The 22,104-nt window shown below is 41.5% G+C and overlaps 1 protein-coding gene across 2 annotated transcripts in view; it reads right to left on the reverse strand.

The window, feature by feature from the left end:
* The window catches only part of sema6bb (sema domain, transmembrane domain (TM), and cytoplasmic domain, (semaphorin) 6Bb), a 122,527-nt gene that overhangs the window by 49,620 nt on the left and 50,803 nt on the right, over nucleotides 1-22,104 (reverse strand). For both annotated transcript variants that reach the window (XM_040128777.1, XM_040128776.1), the window contains exons 2-5: nucleotides 16,056-16,181; nucleotides 14,486-14,600; nucleotides 8,651-8,711; nucleotides 8,435-8,497 (exon numbers count right to left, since the gene is read on the reverse strand). In XM_040128777.1, the coding sequence (XP_039984711.1) occupies nucleotides 8,435-8,497; nucleotides 8,651-8,711; nucleotides 14,486-14,600; nucleotides 16,056-16,164 (348 nt within the window). In that variant the 5' untranslated portion in view covers nucleotides 16,165-16,181. The remainder of the gene's footprint in view (nucleotides 1-8,434; nucleotides 8,498-8,650; nucleotides 8,712-14,485; nucleotides 14,601-16,055; nucleotides 16,182-22,104) is intronic.

Consider the following 22,104-nt stretch of genomic DNA (forward strand, 5'->3'; position numbering starts at 1 on the left):
GTCAAAATTCATCCCCTGCTGCCTACATGCATTTCATTAAAGGTCCAATATTGTAGAAAGTGAGATTTCCATGTCTTCTTTGATTATAAAGCAGGTCTAGGTGCTGTGAAATACTGAGAAAGTATCAAAACACTCACAGAGAAATGCAGACAGCCCGTATTCAGAAACTGTGTCTTAAAACGAGACTTCAGGACTTCCATAAGGTTGTGATGTCACAACAAAAAAGTCAGCTATGCCCCAGCACGAACCACCCAGACCCACCTTCCAAATTTTTGTTGTTGTTGTTGTTTTAACTTTATTAACAACACAACACCAAGTGGTCATTCCGTCGCTAAGCTAACAAGCTAAAAGATAGAAAAATGTCATGGAAGTGCTGTACAATTATTGGATGTCAGAGAGCCAATAATATCATTGCACAGCCTTCTTAAGGATAGTAATATGAGAGACCAGTGGCTGAGGTTTAGTTTTCAGATATACTGGAGCATTTTAGTCTGAATTTGACCATCTTTTCGGCTCATTTCAGCGCTGAATGACCATCCCCATTTGCATTTACTGGTGAGTTTTACCAAGCTACAGTAGCAGGCTACAATCCGTTACCTGTGGTTGGCCTGGCTGTGCATCACTCAGAAAACAGTCAGCCAAAACACCCTGTTTTTGCTAGAGCTCCCAAGAGAAGCGTGAGAGAGGAGATGTAAAACTCAACTTCTGTTGAGATGGTTTTTGGGACTTAAAACCACACATATATCTTCTTGTGGATATCAAAACTTTAAATAAAACCAAAAAAAATTGTAAAATATGGGACCTTTAACCTTTATTCATAAGTTCCAGGAAGCAAATTGGCACTTCCTGGTATGGGTCTTTATTAAAACCCAATTCAGTCAGCAGGATTAGATTTTTACTGTGGTTTCCACATTTTAAAAAAACAAACCAATTATAAAGGATCAAGCAGCAAATCATTGAATTAAAAAAATACATGTAAATCCAAATGCTGTACATCCTGGTGCCTCCCTCCTCTCCCCTCTGCCTCCTCCCCTCTTTCTGCTCCCTCACTCCCTGGGCAGAATCCAGACAAAACGCCACCTGTGCAGGCTGGCAAGCCTTTCCGAGACCCAGACGACTGCCGCCCTCCTCCTCCTCCACCTCCTCCTGCTCCTCTTACTGACAGTGGCAGAGCTGCCTGGGCTCTGAAAAATTAATCTGCAGCACAGATGAGTTATACAGGAGCAAGCGCCTCAGTGCGAGTTTTGAATTAGTTGTGAATGGATGGCAAGACAAGAGAAAGAGTGTGGGAAGACAGGGAGAGATTGCGCACAAGCATGTATATGTGTGTCTGTGAACAAGTTTGCATATGTAAATCTGCATTTATATATACTAGACACTACGTAGTCGGCAGGTTTTTTAGTCAGTTTCTTGCTCTTGAGGCTGATGTAAGCCAGGCCAGTTCTACTCTGCAGATGTTGACCGAGCAAGTGCATTCCTCACCTTTGTAATTTTCAGCACAGATGCAGACATTTTCCTTAGACACTCAAAAGACTTGCATTTCCAAAAGGATTCAAAGACATATATAAGCAAGTAATCATACCCACTGTCAGAGGATCGACACCAACTTCTCTGTTGCTACAACACATCTGCTCCAAACAGCCTGCATCAGTCAGACACCATTAAAAATGAGGAGGCTCCACCTTCTGCATCTGCTTTCCATCTATTGTCCAGAACTCAACCTTTAGACTGAGATGATAAACAACTTTTTTATTTGGTATTAATGTTGAAGCTTTTTCCCAAAACCTAATGTAGACGGTGTTTTACATCCAGCTAAAATCAGCATTCCTGTGTTTGTTTCAACTAAAATACAAAACAGGTGAATATGTTGTAAAATCTTCTGCTCATTTCCCTGCTCTAGGAGCAACCACAGCATTTTTCATTCTCTAATAAAATATGATAAGTTATCATGATGGCCTGCTATAGTAATTTTCATACAATAGGAGCCACCTAAGGAAGCATATCAGGAGGTCATATTTAGCAGGCTGCTCCTCTAAATCTCCAAAGTTTCCATTACATGCCTGGCTGGCTCCCTGATGTTAGCGACCAGGGAGAAGAGAGCGTTGCTCTGCCAAGAGCTGCCATTGAGCCAGAACTCTCCCACACATTACACACTCACACACACCAAGATTTGGCGAGTCCTCTTCTCCACTCATTAACAACAGGCCTGTCATTTCCAGAAAAATCCCTGATGCACAATTATGTCTGAAATGGTGACTCTCCATGACAGAACGAAAGTGTGTGTATGTGTATATGCAAGTGGGCGGAGGATAAATTAACAGCGGTACCAAATTAGCAGCAATGTGCTGCGGTCTTACTCAGCATGTTAAAACTAATCCGCGTCCCTCTGCAACCCTTCTTCTCTATTTGATGGTAATTCTGACTGAACACACCACAGGCCACAAACAAGCATCACACACCAGAGGGAGGGAGAGAGGAAGAGAAAGTGAGATAATAGAGATAGTAGGAAAATTAAAAGAGAGAGAGAGAGACGTAGAGAAAGAATGTAGTACAGAGATAAAGAAAGATGGACAACCAGAAGATTTTTTCCAACCCAGTCAGCCATGTGGCAGCCTCAGCGGTGGAGCTGACCTGCAGCAAGACCTATAGATCACGGGGTCAGCTGACCTCCATTCCCTGGTGGAAACATACACACATCAGACACACCCACACACACTGCCGTTCAATCCTTGACCCCAACGCTTAACCTGAGTCACCCCTGTACAACCTGCTGAGAAAACTGTGGCAAATTATCACATTAACCAAACTGTGATGAATACATGTGATACAGTATGCTTGCCTGGAAGAAAATTGGCTTTGGGGGATTATATGGAGAAAAAAAGGCTCAAATATTTAATGATGAAGCTATCTTTTAGTCATTAGACCTTCGTTAGGGCTAATTTTTTGACAAAACCTTATAATGACACCAAATGTACTTAGTCATGCGAGTACACATGGGGAATGTAGTTCACAGCTGTAGATTCCCAGGGTTAAATACATAGTGTATATTGGTTGAAATTAAATTAATCCTGTCCCAAGTGTGGGACAAGATGGCAGAGAAAAAAAACAGTTAGCAAATAGATTTAATAATACTCATCACAAAATGTCTTGCATCAAAAGGTAGAGAAACTAGATACTTTACACATGTGAAGCATCGTTGAGATTTTTGAGACCACAACTACAAGGGATGAAAGGGACACCACATGTGGTATTTCCAATGGATTAATTTAGGAGCCATAAAAAGGCTGAGAAACCAAATCATCTGACAGTTCACCCCAGAAAAGGCATTTCAGTTGGACGGCTGAAAACCCAGAGCTCCTCGAGAGCACCATCAACTCAATATTGATCAAACAATCTCGCTAAGTGCCACTTATAACAATGCCCAACTGCTCTTTAAAAGCATTCTATATGGAATTGCTTTTGTTTGCATGTACATGCCACGCTGCCATGGCCTGGCACAGAGCCACCTCTGGGGAACGCCTCACCTTCTACCTCTTTTGATTTCATTGGAGGAGAAAGGGAAGGGGTAAAAGAAGAGGAGGCAGTGACAGCAAGAGACAATGAAAATGGCAAATGCAAGGGGAGATAAAGAGACAGCGGAAATTAAAGGACAAGGAAAATATGACGGGAATATGCAGAGTGAGTGCCAGCGACTCTTGAGTTCATCAACAATAATTTGGTCAACAGAAAAAAAAAGTCAAAAGAATTAGATTAAAAATAAAAATTTTCAGCCTAATTAGGGAGAATACTATGTCCTTTGTGATCAACCAAGCAGAAATATTTAATCACAAAACCAATTATGAGGTGGCGAATGTATAACATCTGACACAACCATCCCCCAAGCAGAACAGGAAATTTTCAGGGGGTGAAGTGGAGGAGAGAAAGAGGGGAGGAGAGGCTGAGAGAGGACCAGGGAGGCACACAGAAAATTACTCCCTGACAGATGTGTTTGTAGAGCCTTTTCTTTTTAATTGTGTTCGGGTATGTGTAGGAGAGGGAGATAAAGGGAAAACGGCTAAAAAGACACTTGAAATCATGAATATACATGAACAGACAGTATGTATAATGTATATGAGAGTTGATGATCCCACCTACAAGTATGTAAGAACCTGCATGTTGTGTGTATGCATGAATTAGAGTCAGAAAAAAATGGTTCTTTGTTAAATATTCAGTCAGCATAGCTGACGTCCAACATGATAATCAAAACAGCAACAGGGGGTAACAAAAACAACACCTGTATCTGTTTTAACAGTCTGATGCAATCCAATACAAAGGCCTTTCAAAGGCACTTCAGTACAAACTACACTGTAGCTGGGCAATACATCATGGTAATATTGATACTGTGATACCAAAATACATACCTGGTTGAAATTATTTGCATCCCCTTAATTTTAAGTACAGAATTTAGAATATCTTCAGAAATAAATACAAATTAACCAATTTTGTATAATCTAAATATTTGAATAAAATGTGCAAAGTTACTGAACAACAGCAAAAAAAATGTTTGCATACAGTGAAACAAAAAATACAGACATAAAATGTATGTTTGACCCAATTATTGGCACCCTTTTGATTAATTTAAATGATTTCCTCAAACAAAATAAATGACAAATAAGACTCACCTGTACTTAATTTCCCCTTTTCACATGACCTGAATAAGCCCAATGAATGATGGTCTTACTGCATAAAAGAGGGCTGATTGTTTCAAGTCTCTTTTTCACAATGGCGAAGACAAGAGAGTTGTCTGAGAGGATCAGAAATGCTATCATCAAAAAACATAACAATTCCAAAGGCTACAAGGCAATCGCCAAAGATCTTGAAATCCCTGTTTCAACACTTTGTAATGTTATCAAAAAGTTTCACAGTCATATAACCATTAAGACGCTTCCAGGACGTGGTGCTAGAAGAAACTCAATGGGAGAAGTCTGCAAAGGTTGATGTCTATTGTGGAAAAAATTCAATTCAATTCAATTTTATTTGAACGCCAAATCATAACAGAGGTTATCTCGGGGCACTTTTCATATAGAGCAGGTCTAGACCGTACTCTTTATAGTTATATTTACAGAGACCCAACATTCCCACAACACGCAAGACATCTAAAGAGACTCAGGCTGACCTGTAGCAATCTGGAGTGGTGGTTTCAGCCCGTACCATACGCCGCACACTAAACCAAGTAGGGCTCCATGGGCGAAGGCCAAGTAGGACACCACTATTGAAAGAAAGGCACAAAAAGGCAAGACTAATGTTTGCAAAAACTTTCATATAAGCCACAGTCTGTCTGGGATAATGTTCTGTGGACAGATGAAACCAAAGTAGAGCTCTTTGGGAATGCAGTGCAACGGTTTGTTTAAAGGCAACAGAATGAAAGTCCATAGGGAAAAGAACACCCTACCCACAGTAAAACATGTTGGAGGTTCCATCATGCTGTTCTGCTTTTCTGCCTCTGGTACTGGAGGCATTGAATGTATCAAAGAAATGATGAAATCTGAAGATTACCGAGGCATTTTAGAGCAAAATGTGTTACCCAGTGTCAGAAAACTTGGTTTGAGGCGGAGGTCTTGGGTCTTTCAGCAGGACAATCGACCCAAAGCTGACATCCAGCAGCACAAAAAAATATTGGAAAAGGAAGAGAGGGACTGTTTTAAACTGGCCAGCAAAGAGTACTTACCTAAATTCCAATGAAAACATTTGGACAGAGCTGAAATCTGCCATTGCAAAAAGGACTCCTGCAAAACTTAAAAGAGCTTGAACACATAGCAAAGGAATAGTGGCAGAAACTACCAGCAGACAGGTGCAAGAAGCTTCTAGATGGCTACAAGAAAGGGCCATCAGAGGCTGTCATTGTTGCCAAAGGTTCTGCAACCAAATATTACTATTGAAGGGTGCCAATAATTGTGTCTAGGGTACACTTTGTGTTTATATTATTTCCCTATTATGCAAGTTATGTTTTTTTTTGTTGCTCAGTAACCTTGGACATTTTATTAAAATATTGTAATTATACAAAATTGGTTGATTTGCAATCTATTTCTGAAGATATTCTAAATACTCATTTAGGGGTGCCGATCATTTCAACCAGGACTGTACATTTTAAAAGATGTCTTTTCTAGGTCTTAAAGCTAAATAACACATATTTCCGAACTTCAGAGAAAATCCCCAAACTTATGACGTAATTCTACTGTTCAAGAAGGCCACACAATGCCTCACAGCAACAAGGTTCAGGGTCCGAACCGGGGCCTTTCTGTGTGGAGGTTGCATGTTCTCCCCATGCCTGTGTGGGTTTCCTCCGGGGGTGCTTCGGTGTCCACCCACAGTCCAAAGACATGCAGGTTAGGTTAATTAGCTACTCTAAATGGCCTGTAGGTGTGAAGGTGAGCATGAGTGGTTGTTTGTCTGTATGTGTCTCTAATTGTGTATATAATGTGCCAGGAAAAGTAGCAATGCGCCAACAATAACAGGGAACACATAGACTGTAAAATTGCAAATGTAAACATGTAAACAATACAGGTTAAAAATGTTCTAAAGAAAATGTACTGTACAAATAAAAATGTTGTTCCAACTTTTTCACACTTTTTGAACGATTTCCATTTGGAATGAAACCCATTACATTTTTAGTTGTATTCTAATAGTGAATATCAGCAAAAAACACAGTGATAGTGACTTCAAAATATCTGTGTTAGCTTTTAGAAACCCATATTGGTTGTACTCTAGTGTGTGTGTGTGTGTGTGTGTGTGTGTGTGTGTGTGTGTGTGTGTGTGTGTGTGTGTGTGTGCGTGTGTGTGTGCGTGCGTGTGTGTGTGTGTGTGTGTGTGCGTGTGTGTGTGTGACTGGATGTGCCTTTGTGTACATGCATATGCACACACAAGCACATCCATTCATATGCGTCTGAGCCCAGAGAGCTGACTGAGATGACCTGGCAGTGTTCTTATCTTCCTCACATTGCCGTGTGACTCACAGCATTACCAGGCAGCACAGTCATTAGGGGCAAGAAGACCTTTCATATCTCCGCCAGCCCCACAGCTCTCCTAAGGGCCAGCCAAAAGGGACCCACGCACTCCCCCTCTTCTCTCCTCTCCTCTCCTTTTTCTTTATCTACCCACGTCCTCTCTCTCACCCCTCGGTCTCCCTCCCCTCCTCCCCTCTCCTCCTCTCAACCTAGCTTTTTGTCTTTGTCCCTCTATTCTCCATTGTGTTTCTCTCTGGCGCTCTCTCACACAGATTTAATGTCAGGTGGTCTCTCAGTGTGTTAAATAAGTCATTTTTTTCTCTGCCTTCAAGGGACAGAGCCCATGTTTCTCCCCTCAACCACAGCCATCACTGGTACACACACACACACACACACACACACACACACAGATAGACAATGAACACGGGCTATTTATGTGTGGCAGACAGCTGCTATGGATGTGTATGTGCTGGAGATATAAGAGGTGCTCAGGCGTGGGCTGCTGGTGGCGGCTGGGACGTTTAAGCCAATCTCTTTCTCACTGCCTCAGTTTCCTGCTGCCACCTGTGTTTTCTGAGGGCACAAACCAAATTGCTAACTAACGATGGTGGAACAATGGTGTATAGGTAGGAGTGGCTCTGTGCAGCTGATCGATGTGTATGTGTGTGTGCGATGGGTTAAATGAGCAGGGATAATGAGATAATACACGGTCATTGCCCCCCTCTTCTTGAGGCTTTGCCAGCAGGCATGACAGTCAGATAACTGGCACAATGAAACCAAAGCTCCAGTCAGAAAGGTATACCGTACCATAATCGATGATCAAGGTGTGCGTTCGTGTGTGTGTAAGAAAGAGAGATGCTGTGAGGAAAAAAGCTCCGAGTGACTAGATGTGATTTCAACATATTTCACTTCTGTTTTCCAATACATTTGGTTTATTGTCATTCTACTGTATATGATGTTGGCATATACTGTCATTTCTCACTGTTTTGGGGCTCTACCTGCTTTCATCGAAAATTTATGAAAGCTGAAAAAAAAATAGATTTTCACCAAAATTTGTTTAATTTCAGGCTGCAAAAAGGTTCCTGCTCATTCCAGTTTACAGCAAATGATGCAGTGAGATGAGAAACAACTCAAACAAGTTTCCTCAAAATCAATAAATCATTATTTTGCTAGGTACAAATTATTTTTCTAACTTTTCGTTATTTATGAAGAGGCTCTTTAAGGCTGCTGTAATTAACATATGTATTTTAACAAGAGATCAAATGACTGATGAATGTGAAAGGGCTCGGACAAAAAAATCAGTTAATGTAGGTGGGACGTGCTGTTTTCATGCTGTTATTGTGCTGTATAATCGGTTTAAACTATATTTACTTTAGAGACAGAGACAAAGATAGAGAATAGATCTCTTTTAAAAGGAATGACGTGGGAACAGTAACTAAACTCTGTCTCACCTCATGTTTGCCCTTCATCCTGCAGATCCTGATGTCATTCTTGTTAGACTCCCATGTTCTTTTCTGTAGATTAAATAGCACACAGATACACACTGCTGGTTAGCTACATTTGCGTTTCACTGTAGCAGAAAATGACATTTTCCATTCCTAATGATAAGTAATACAGCCCCCTGGAAGATGTAAATGCTACGCGTGTCTTGTCCAGAAGGTGCTCACTTTGCTGTAGAACATCTCGTCTCCCGCAACAATGTCCAACTCCACACGGAAAAGGTCATCCCTGGAAAGAGAGAGAGACAGAGAGTGGCGGTCAGCCAAGACAGAACTATACAAAGCTTAAGGTAAGGCAAGACACTGCACTAAGCAAACCATGAATACGAGCTCCTGTGCAGAAATATAGCTTGGATGTTACTGCCAGCTCAGGACATTGCAAGTCAGTGCAGATTTTATTTTGGATGAAATTCAGGCCACACACTTAATACAAACTCTGCGTATGAATATTTCCATTATATATTCAACCTGTGTGGTTTTACTACAAAATAATTCTCTACCTTGCGTATAATCTTGCTACAGTGTGTGCAGCTATGTAATGCAAACATATTAGAGACATTTATTCCTTTAAAGTTGATCAGACTCAAAGGAATTAGGGAACAGCTTTACAATGAATTCCATTTCTCCCAATATATGCACGAGAAATGGAACCCGACTGCATAATGATGTCTCATATTTCCCCTTTGCCTTTTGCCTCTGCTCATTAAACTTCACTTGCTGCATTGAATTTAATGCCAGGCCCCTGAATTCAGCTTATCAGTCTTATTCATAGGGCTGAAATTGAATTAATGGATGATTTAATCAATCTGTTATACTGCTGTTCGCACACCCCCACATGCTGCCTACACGTGGTCCAAAACCTAACATCATGCATGTATTCATGATATTCCAAATGCTGCTTTTTTGCACTGCTAATCTTCTAATAATTCTGCAGTAACCTTGGATGTTCCTGTGAAAATACCCAGCATAAGAGCATTGGACTAGCCCTCTAACAGCTGACAATTACATATTGATCAAGGACTTAGTATCTTTTGGGATGGATCTGAAGCTTGGGCTTCAACTAAGCAAAGGGCCAGGCTCTGAATGGGCTAATCTGTAAATCTGCCATAGCCGTGTTATTGCAGCAGTATCGATCTCATCTCTGATCCAGCTCTGCCTCCCATCTGTGCTTCATGTTCTCTCTTGGTTCCTCCCTTTTCTTTGAGGGAGGGAATAGTTATCATCTTGGGGCATCCATGTGCAAGTGCTTGCTCATATGAGTATTTATACCCCCTGAGTGTGTCTATCAATGTGTATTTGCACATACATCTTTTTCTTTCTTTTTTTCTTTAAGAGAGAACGGTGAGATGTTTGCTTGGTGAAAACACGGGTAGTCCAAGTGCCATCAGGTTACTCCTCTCCTGAATAATTCATCTTCACTTCCTCTTGATGTGTTAGAAGATTCCTGCTCTTAGTCAACCTCGCAGACCAGGTCAGCAGCTGAGTGGCGAAGAAGTGCAAAATCACCAAACACTTGCATGGTGCGCTCCTGCTTAGCAGGTCAGAGTTTAAGCATTCTCCAAACAGTGGAGTGGGCCAGAGTGTGAGGCCTAATCTCATCCAGGCTGCTTTAGCGTTGTCTCAGTATAAACATAATGAATATAGCAACAGGCCTCCTAGTCAGAGTGGCTGGCAGCCAGCACTGTTGCCTCTGATAGTGCAGAGGAGGGGGAATTATTTACGCTGCTGCTTCTCTCTCTCTCCTTCTCTTCTCTTGCCTGCTCCAGGTTGTTTGAATGATGCAAAGCCTGTGGCCTGTATGCTTTTGTTTGGTTATATGTGTGTTAGTGGATTTAATGTGTGATTTAAGGTTAGGATTCATGGTAAAGACTAACATGTGTAGGGTGTAAAGATTTCATTATTCTTTATGTTGCAGTATGTGCACACAGCCTTGAAACACGTCAACTCAAAGGGGCCTCAGTTTACAAATCCCTTTCCTTAAATCGACAAATCAAAACTCTCCTATTTCTTTCCCCTTGTCTGACCTTGCCTATGTGTGTGTGTGTGTGTGTGTGTGTGTGTGTGTGTGTGTGTGTGTGTGTGTGTGTGTGTGTGTGTGTGTGTGTGTGTGTGTATATTGTACGTGTGCCTGAGCTGTTATTTCATAAACGCTTCGAACCCTTTTTGACCTGGCTAATTCAAAGTCAACACAGACTCAAGAGAAACTGTCAGCATCTCCTAAATTTCTTACTTGACCAGCCCATGAACCTTCTCCTTTTCCTGGCCCAATAAAGGCAGACTCAGGTCAGGTCGAGACCTCTTAAGCCGCCAAGTTTTCCTATATTTTGTTTTCAGTTTTCCGACTCTTCTTCTTGCTAGCTGCAGTATTGTGGTTTAGTGTGAGCAGCGCTGAGCCTTTCTGAGCCTGGAAATCGAGCGAGCAGGAGAAGCTGCTCCAATGGATGAAACTGAAATAGAAAGATTTGAGCTGACCACCTAGTTACCTTGACAAATCTTCTGACTAAGGGAGAGTGCTCTGTAGCGCGTCTGTGTGTGTGAGCGTGTACCTGGGTGTCTATAAATATGTGTACCTGTGCCCCACTTCTTGACAACGCACTCACTCTGACCACCCTTGATATGCAACAATTTCAAAATTGAAAAGTGGATGGCAAACTCCTGCACACTGCCAGCACTAAGTTTATTAAGAAAGATGTCTTGGTTTAAGCCCTTCTTCTGGCATTAAACTCACGGGACTTAAGACTAAGCCAGTCAAAAAGGAGTTAAATCACAAACACCACAGAAAACTACATCTTTCTGTACATACAGAAAATGAGACAAGAAATGTAACTCAACTAGTTAGATAGATAGATAGATAGTACTAATGATAGTACCAGTATATAGTTTGGAATAAGTGTCTATGGCATGTGTCCGAGAGGCCATCTTCACCTGTGTGTCTGTGTCTCTCCCCACATACTTAACCTCGTCCGCCTGCAAACCCTCTCTCCCAGCCTCACTACAGCTGAGCAGCCAGGCAGCTTTACCCCCCCAAAGCTTCCCAGTCTTTGCCACAATTGATCTTCTCCCTGCCCGTCTGCCATGAGTCATTTGACCTGACTGTGACCCCTGTGTGACCTCCAGTGACCTCTGATGTCAGCGTCTTTGGACTAATAATGAGCAAACTGGCAGTAAGTCAGCATACTTTCCCTTTTCAGCTAATGCAAAACGTACACACACACACACACACACACACACACACACACACACACACACACACACACACACACACACACACACACACACACACACACACACACACACACACACACACACACACACACACACACACACACACACACACACACACACACACACACACACACACACACATACACACACACCACACACACACACACACACACACACACACGTACAAACACACACACACACACGCAAGGAGACGGATTGCAAAAACCTCTTATGCTTTATCAAAATTGGAACAGTTAATCGAGAGTTGGCTGTGTTCCTTTTGTCATCTTGTCAATAGGTAAATGCTCTCCAACTGGTTTATATTTGTGTGGATTAGCCCTTTGGATCTGACTGAGTGCTGAAGACCACAGGATCCACAGCTGCTCATCTTGACAGGGGCTTAACACAGCAAGGTGCTTTACTCAACCTGCCACCAGCCAAATACATAGTTTACTTTCATTTAGCAAGGACAGGGGAGGACAGGGAGAGGTAGCTGCTCTCAGCAGGTGCTCCGGGCAGGGATTTAGCAGTGCTTGCAGACTGAGGAGCAGCTATGCTAATGGTGACAGGATTTGGGGATGAGCGGGGCGTCTTATCAGGCCATGCACTCTGTAGGAGCTTTTCGCAGCCATACCTGCTACCACAGGTACTTATTTATACATTACACATTTTAAAACTCTGCCTTCCTGCAAGGCTGTCTCTGGCTCATACATTTGAAAATTTTCTTCCTAGACTTATCATTTTCCGTCAGGAAGCCAGAAACACTGTTAGCCACTTAAGAGAATTATATAAAAACAGTATAGAAACTGTCTTTCTCTGTATCTCTCTTGCTGCCATCAACACCCCTCGCGTCTCTTGCCTTTCTGAACTGTCTCACATTTCATTATCAAATGGTTGACAGACACATTCATATCAGTTTACCTCTGCTATTCAGTAAAAATTTCCGCAGCTGTAAATTGAAATGAACATTCTTAAAAACTGCTTCATGGCACTTATATTTTAAAGCAGACCTTCAGACTGCAGTAGCTGTAGTTGTCTGTGGGCAGTTTTATTATCAGGCTCTGTGCATGTGTGTGCTTATAGACCCTCTCAGCGCAGACAGAATGGCTGGAACCATACATGGTTACATAGTTTGATATATTTACTACAGACTCTCAGTAGTGAGGTTAGACCAACTGGAGTCCAGGGACTGGGTCATTTCCTGGACCACAGTGGCGTCTCTTATTGGAAACCACTTCAATCTTCTTTCAGATTGCCACTACAGCAAATAACCAGCGCCATATGTGGAAACCGAGTGTGTCTCGTTTTTTTTTTAGCATGTTTCAAGCTAAATTAATCTTTGGACAACACGGGCAGTAAATCTTGAGGTGCATGTTTTTTGTTAGCTCGGTCTGTTTAAGGTCGGCTCCTGAATGGCTCAGGGGAGCAGCAGATGTAGCTTTACAGTGTAAACCTGGTGCAGCCGAGCAGGCTGTCCTCGTCTGGCCCTCCTGCCCACCAGGGCTACTGCTTGTCCAGGATCAGCACATTCAACAGACTGATGGACATATGGAGACCAAACTGTAACACATTTCTCAGGCCAAATATTAGCCTTCAGATGCAGCTACTGTACCAGATTGAATAATTAAAAAAACAATCTGAGTTTCAATGTTTGTAATTTAGCCCATAAATCTTTGCAAACATCATTTCACCAACAGTGAGTTTATGAAACACATGACAAGCTAATAATACATCTATAGCACTGTCTTAAAAACTACCATAACTGTCCTTTAAGTTTAAAAATTTAAAGGCCGTACACACCCATGGTTTACCCCCACAGGTCTTATCAGTTATTTTGTCCACATGACCATGTGGTGATGTATGCATCGTGCTTGATTGATACTGGCTGATATTTCCATGAATTTCTGCTTAGTTTTTGTTCCTGCTCAGGAAAGACAACTCCAAGCTTTGTTAGTACATGGAGTTTGGTGGCCTCACGTTACTCTCATGCAACTTGCTGAGCAGAGGTCTATTCAATCAGCACAACAAACATCTACGTCAGTCTGCAGGGTTTATTTGTTACTGATTTAATTCATTTGTTGATTCAGTTCTTTTGTTTACAGTAGAAGACTAATGCAAATGGAAGTGCTAAAACTTGAGAGAGTATATTAAGGAGATAGTATATTCAGGAGAGGCTAATGGTCAGAGCTGGCTTTGGGCACAGTCTTTTTATGGGGGAAAAACTATTGGCCTTGTTAAGCCTTGTTTTTGTGCTATAATCCAGACGCCGCCTCTGGATGTACTTTAGTTACAGCTGTGCTAGGGTACAGCTTTCCTCTGAGCTGAATGCTAACATCAGCATGACAACATGTTAACAAGCCTACAGTTAGTATGTAGAAAGGCTGTCTTAAGTGTTGGACCAACCAACTGGCATCTCTATTTTGTCCTGCCGCAGTTAATACATTTAAAAGGTAACACTAAACTCTCTGTAGCAATACTGATGGCATGTTTTATTGGTAAATTAAGGTCTGAGGCTCAGACACAGTAACTGACTCCTAAAATAAAGTCCAATGAATGTGGCAAATGTTGCATGGCAACAAATGTAGTGATAACAGACAATCCAGCAGATTTTAAATCTGAAAACTGGTCTGACAGAGCTATATTTGTACCTGTATCATGTAGTGGTGCAAACAATTAAAGACACATTACACAGGTGCCAGATTTCTCAAAGCTCATGCCAGCATATGGCCATAAATCTATATGTTATGTTATGTCTGTGTGTACTGGCGTTTGTAGTACCTGGCTCCAATGTAGAGTGTTCGATTGACTTGCAGGATCCTCTGGATGTGTAGAGGCTCTTGTCTCAGCCATGTTCGGTGGGGTCGGCCCAGAAACACTGGGTATCTCCTCACCACTGTCAGTGAATGAAAGACAGAAACACACAATGACTGATGCAAAACTGACATCCATCTTTGACAAAAGTAGTCACTGTAAAAGGGGTTTTGTGTTAGTTTGTTTTGACAGTTTGGCAGCAGTAACAGGGTGGTTTGGAGACAAAGTTTGAGACCTGAAATCGAAACAGCAGCATATCTAATACATTAAGCAGACAAAGAAACAGAGCAGAGCACAAACAAATAATCTTCTGAAAGTTGTATGAAAAATACTTCACTGTGTCACTTTTACATTCACGTTTTTCTTGGCTGACCGATTGAGACTCGCTTTTGACGAATTGTTCATTTACATGCTGCTTTTTGTTGACAAGTTTGGCAATACATGTTCTGACAAATGATTCAGATAATTCAAGTAACGAGAGACAAAGGGACAGGTGACATTTTAAAAACATCAAAAACGTACAACAAAATGTTCAACGTGTTTCAGGGGACAAGGATTTCTATACATGGAGGAAGGGAAACCTTAAAGGGAGAGAAATGAAAGATAAAAGTGGTGGAGCATGTTCAGCCACTTTTAGATAGATAGAAGCAAAACCATCAGTTACATAAAAAAATCAGGTAGATGACTGGTGGAAAACCAGCATGACTATATATCTCTGACCTTGACAGAGGTGAAAGAGACAGTATTTTCATCTGATATCCTGGCATCCTCTCTCTGTCCTGCCATCACTACTTTTTTATATCCCACCCTATAGTCCATTTATCTTACTCCTCTGCTTATTCACCTTTATGTTTTGTCTGCTTCATCTTTATTTCTATCCTGTTATTCCTCTCTATAGTACCTACATCACTCTGTCCTGGGATCCACATCTGATTCATTCTTTTCTCCTTGTCTTCCACCTTTCCTTTTCTGTCAACCTTCACACTTTCCTCTGTTTGTCTTATCTGTCCATCTGCATGAGTTGGCATTTTGTGCTATAACTTGTACCTGCTGTAAACCTCAGCCGCTGAGCTGAATGCAGTCGCTCCAGTGTAGCTCTCGGCAGCCTGACTCTCTACTCTCTACTGCGCGGTATTGATACAAGAAGAAGGGTCTGGACTCAGCTGGGAAACCATCAGTGAATGTTATTGAACTGGAATCAATCAAGGTCTGGCCTGAGCTGGAGACTGCCGAGCTGATATGGAGACTCAAAGTCTGAGTGTGTGAGGAGCTCTGTCTCTTGAGGGTCTGTGTGTGGGAAAGTCACGAATGTGAGAGCCCCTTCCTATACTCTGCTCTCATTCCTGAGTGTGACCCCACACCTCCTGACCTGGACACTGGTCAACACTCTTTGTATGAGTGCCTGTCTGACCATAACAGCCCACACCATGACCCTAAGCCCCCCCCCTCCCAGTTCAACACCCGACTCGTTAGGGCACCTCACACATCATGACCTGGGTGCGAGGCACAAAGGGCAAGAAAGTCAGGGGCTCAATACCTTCAGTGGGGATGAAGTTGAGGGGCCCCGGCTCCTCAGGGAATGCCGAGCTGGCCGTTTGGAGGAGCCAACACAGCAGGAGGAAGAAGGGAGGGGCCACGGTCGCCATAGCAACAGAACTGTAGCCTGTGGAAATTTTTTTTAAAAAGACAGAAAAAGGAGAAAACGGAGTGAGTGGATGCTAAATGAGGCAGATAAGTGAGACATGCATAAACATACACAGCCAGAAAAATATTCACTCACTCAATAACAGTTTGACGAACTATCTAACTAACTGGCTGGCTGGCGGGTTTTCTCGAGTGTCGGCTATCTTTGTATTCCCATGGCATCTCTATCTGTTCTCCCTGATGCGCGGGGAGATAATAAGCTGCTCAGAGTGAGGTATGAAGTCACCCACTGAGGTAGAGTTGTCCAGTCAGCTCTGAATGCGGCCAGATCATTGTGGCACAACATCACCACATCAAGTATCACACCACCTCTGACACATCTAAAAACTATGAGAAAGAGACATACGAGAAGAAGCGGGTGTGACATCTTGGGCAGGACAAAGGCCAAGATATGGGCTGTAGATGAATGGAAAGTCTGTATAGGTAGAGAGTGAGTGAACGGTTCAATAATGCTCCAGACATCAACCATTGTCCTGGATATGAAGGAGCATGAGAAAGGGAGCAACGTGTTGGTTTACTTAAATGAAATGCTTTCCAGCAGGGCAAATCGCCTCTTTTATGGCGGTGCTAAACTGTTGGTATTTTTCATCAGGCAGTTCCAAGGCTCATGCAGGTCTCGGATGTGATTCCGGTGGAAATACAAATGATACCCAAATTAAGTTACCCTACATGATCCATCTAGGAAATTACTCCGGCATTCTGCCTCAGCGATCAGAATTGCTGTTGACTTCAGTCACAAAGCTCGGAGGACATGACATGCAGGCCGCTACCTCTGCATGCGCTTACTGTGATTTTGCTGCTGTAGCGAGTGTGTGGTCAAATTCAGTGTGCATTCAGCAGGCACTTCCATTCTATAAGATGTTATTATCTTGAAGTCTGATCAATCTGTGAATATCTCCTAATTTTTCCTCTCTCAATACTAGCTTTAGAAAGGAATTTTCCTGGAAATTTCACAAACACCGTAATTTCCAAAACCCTATAACGCCACTTTTACGTGTTGATATCTTAATGCTGAATGCAAGATTGAATCATTTGCATTGAAGGTCGAGTAGCAAACACAAAATATTTCTTTCAGCCACGCACAATTGCAACATCTCTAATTTGTATACTCAGAGTTGGATTTCTTTATGCAAAACTTCTTAACATTTTACTGTGGTCACAGATGCACAATGCATAAAGCAATGTAAAAACAATCACCTTGCTGAATGCATCTGATCTGTCCTTTGCGTGTCAGTCTTTATCTCTCTTATGACTCTTCATGTCATCTTCAGTTCCGTTCAAGTCAACTGAATTGCATTTTCGGTTTGAGGGCTATACTGGCAAAGATTACATTTTGCTGCATATACTAAATTAAGTTATTACAATCAAACAAGAATTATGATCAAATCAAAGCAGTTGTAATAAACAAAAACAGTCGTAACAACTGCAATAATGAAAATAATTCAAAAAATAAGAGGCTAAATAAAGTATACACTATAAAATGCATTTTATAAATTCAGCTTGTATATTTATGCACTACAGGTCCAAAAGCATGTCATCCGAGCATTACATGCATTGTATGTGTGATAGCTGAACATGTCATTACAAAACTATAGGCGTTAATATGCTGCTGTAACAGCCTTCAGCGGGGATTTGTTCCTATTCAGGAACAAGATCATAACTGAGTTTGGGCACTCACAGGTTTTTCAAATCATACCACAGGTGTTGGGTGGGTTTGAGGATAGGGCTCTTTGCAGGCAGACCCAAACTGGGTACGCCATTCCTTTATTTGCCTCAGTTTGTGCACTGAGGCATTGCAATGTTGAAACAGAAAACTGCCATCTCCAAAAGTTGCTACAAAGATGAAGCCCACTGTTGCATAAAAATTCACATGCTGTATGCTGTAGCAAAACTGCAGCCACATTCAGGGCAGTTAACAGATTATGGGATAATAATAAATGCTCAAACATAGGCTAGTATAACAGTAGCACCAGTAAAAGAGAGTCATTAAATCAGTGCACTGACTCTGTTATGTCAATTACAAACCACTGTCTACAGTAAATATCTAAAGTTTCCTAACATTAGCCACCATAAACTACTGGTCATATCAGACCAAGTAAGAGGAAAAACCCCGAGTGTAGTGAATTAAGTAAGACTGCATTTTATTGCTTATGGGTTCAACTTTTCATTTGTATGGAGAACAATGTGTTTTTTCTTCTTAAAAAATTACACAGTTTTGCTTTAAGACTTCCCCTAATTGGAAATAAGGGACTTAAACCAAACCACGACAAATAGCCCAAGACCAAAAAGAAAGACCATAAGTATGTATATGGAGGGTCAACAAATATAATTAAGTAAACTTGCTAATAATAACAATAGGTTTATATTCATGTTAAAATTAATTAAAATTAAGTTTTTCATTGCATAACAAAGTTAAGCAGAAAATGAATAAATATAACAAAAATGCAGCAATGGAGAAAGCTGACATACTGTTTAGTATAGTATGCATAGCTTCATTTTTTCAGTCATTCTTTTTCTCTCACACAGTCTTTCTCTCCCCCAAATGATACAAACAGCCGTTGTACAGCCCATCTCTTTAATGGAGTGCCAGACATAACCTTATCAGGACACGTAATCTTTATGGGACATTTCTCAAATTCCCTGCTGTGATATCAGAATAAAAGTGGGAGGCATGCTAATTACTCAACACCCACAAGCAAAATTACAGGAGGTGAAGGGGAAAGAGTCACAGAGAGAAGAAAGGAGGTCACGGGTAGCAAGAGAGAGAGAGAGATGCAGTGGGAGATAAGTGAGAAACAGTAAAAGCAAGAAGAGAAGTCAGGAAGTCAGTATATCCAATCAGAGAGTCTATTGTTTCTGCTATTAATAATGTATGACTAAATGTCAGGCGGTACGCATTCGATTAGTATAATTATACACCCTGGGCTATACAATTTCATGGGACAGCAGAATAAGTAGATACACAAGTATTAAAGTGAGTGTGTATGTGTGTGTATTGTGTCTGTGTTTGCACGTGTGTTTGCGTGCGTGCGTGTGTGCGTGCCTACGTGCGCACGTGCGTGTGTGTGTGTGTGTGGGCGTTCAAATAGTTCAGAGTCAAGCATTACTATAATTATGACAAATGGCTGCAGCCATTCAGAAGCCTTGCTGAATGGCACAAGCTGTATGGTTATATGCAATTACCATTGAACACGGCATACTGCAAGTCATATATACATTTTGCCATTTGGAAGAGACGCTAATCCAAAATATTCAACCCCAGGGTGCTATACCACTCCGTGTATAACACCGAAATGGCAGCTGATGTCACTGAAGTCATACTGAAGTTGGCTCACAGTGTGTGGGCTCCATGGATTTAAAAAACTTTAAAAACTAGACTGTCAGTAGCAAATTACTGTGTCAGTTCTTTCACCATGGGGATTATTGTTTCCAGTGTTGTGACAAACACATTCAGGAACTGAGCTTGATTTTGGGCACCATCCCAGCAGCCTTATTTGGGTGCCAAGTTAATACAGATGGCAAGTGACGGCAGTGGAGAAAAAATGCAAACGATAGCTGGTCAAGTGAAACCTCAGTCTGAGCTGTAATACCCCATCCACTGCAACTATCTTTTGTTTAGTATTAATAAAACGAGACTCCTGAACTAACCACCATGCTCCACTCGTTTCAACATGATTTACACAAGCCTGTTAATTTGTTCTTTTCAACAGCCCCAAATCAATTTTGATTATGGGTGTTTAGGCATTTCCTAAACAAAGTCCGTAAGAGATCATTTAGCTGCTGAAAAGTTGGAGTTAATGTCTCCCTGGACTCCACCAATGCCACCTCAGAATGATAACCACAGTGGCCAACTTACATAACACAGATAACAAATCACCAGCAAATCAGTGAAGTCTAGTGTCTTTGGCAAAGCCCTAATGAAGACTGATACTGTTCTGATACAGAGTAAAGTCAGGATAAAGAGTGGAGGCTTAAAAGAGAAGAGGAAATTGTTTGAAGGGGAAGAGGAGATGTGAAGAATGCCTGCAATCTGGAATTGTAGGCATTGCTGCAGGGGTTTGGATACTTTGCATGTAAACAGAACACCTCATCATCAAATGAAGGCGCTAATACGCACTGAATTGCTTTTGTCACTGATTACGGTTGCCATGGCTCTCACTCTTTCCTCTCTCCAGTCTCTTTACCTTTTCCCCTTTCACCATCTCATTATCCCTTGGTTTCTCTCTCCCTTACCTCCTATCTTGTCAATGTGTACAGTACATTGTCAGTGTGTTTCCGTTACACAGCCGTGACGTACTTGCACTAAAAATCGGACTGACGGTTGAAAGAAAAACAAGACTGTGCATGTCCTAGATACAGGGAAAATGGTAATGAAATAGATCAGAATTAATTGGGACACAGTGGTTGTGTTTAGTGTATTTATGATTAAAATATTTAACAGATTGGTTATCAAGTATTATGCAGAGGTTTCAATTCTGGTTGAATTGAATTATGTTTTTCGGTTCAAAAATTTTTTCTGTTTTTGTTTCCTATATAATTGCAAGTAATGCATATATTACAGATGCACTAATCAATGTTTTTAGATATCAATGGATATAATGTATATAATAGGGGACAGTCTCAAAAATGAGCCCACAGACCTATCACTTGACTCTGTAGCTTCCCTCAGGTCTGGAAAATTTTAACATCTTTCAACTCATTGTTTGGTTTTCTGGCCCACAACTTCACTTGTTTTGGTTCACTCTCAATGCTCTCATCAACCTCATTTCTAGCTGTAACAGACGGCTGTTTTTCAGCGAAAATGATATGTGGTTATATAAAAAAATCGCTTTTGCACTGTTTGTCTTTATAGTATTATAGTAGTAATAGCAGTAGTGGTAGTAGAACAAGCTCTAGTGGCAGTGGTAGATGACGTATTACTACCAGAACCTGGTTTTGATTCAATTCAATTCACAGTTTCCAATAACGCTCTGTAAAAAAAAAAAAAAAAAATTGAGGGGAGCAAACAACATCCTGTTGGGTTTTAGGCTCTAATAACCTTAATGTTCAAAGAAATACTCCTTTACTGCAGACACAAAGACGAGCTTCACTTTACTCTGCTTGCATTGTTCCACATCACTGAGATGACCTTCAGAATTCGGTACCTGAGACTGTGCCAGTACATGGGAAAGGATATTAAGTAAGCATCTGAGTATTTTATGATTGTTACAGTTTCTTTATGTGGACTTAAAGACACCCCATAGATTTCCCAGAGACCTGCCTAATTGTCATATTAGTGAGATAGAGAGGCTGCTTTATGGAGTGTGTAGAATCAATGACAGGTGATAGCCTGATGCTGCTTGGATCTCCCTCAATCAGCAATAGCATAAGATTCTAGATGTGGCCCGGATGTGAGTAAGAAAGGGAATAAAGAACAAGATGTGAGAAAGAAGGCTGGGAGGGAGGATTTAAGGCAAAGATGGAAATGAACACAGTGGGCTGTAAAAACCGAGGTGGGAGAATGTGGCGAGGACAAGGCAGGACAAAGAAAATGACAAAAATAATGCACAACAGGGAGTGGTGAAGAGAAACAGAGGTGAAAGAGAGACAAGTGAGGCATTCAAACGGAGAGGGGGAGTCACACTGGATATATAGAGAGTGAGGCCAAAGAATGTCCAGATTGAGAGAGACAGAAAGACAAAGACACAGACACAGAAGAGAGAAAGAGCATAGAGTCAATGGTACTATACCATTGCCAGATTTATCTCCACACTGAGCCAAGAGTAGACTAGTGGGAAGGACCTTCTGGTTCAGTACTTGCCTGGTTTGCAACTTTTCTAAAGGAGTAACCTTTTTCTGTATCTCCCTTAAGGGTCAATACTTGGAGCATTGCAGTTTAGCTT

The sequence above is a fragment of the Xiphias gladius genome, chromosome 6, assembly GCF_016859285.1.
Source record: "Xiphias gladius isolate SHS-SW01 ecotype Sanya breed wild chromosome 6, ASM1685928v1, whole genome shotgun sequence".
Classification (NCBI taxonomy): domain Eukaryota; kingdom Metazoa; phylum Chordata; class Actinopteri; order Istiophoriformes; family Xiphiidae; genus Xiphias; species Xiphias gladius.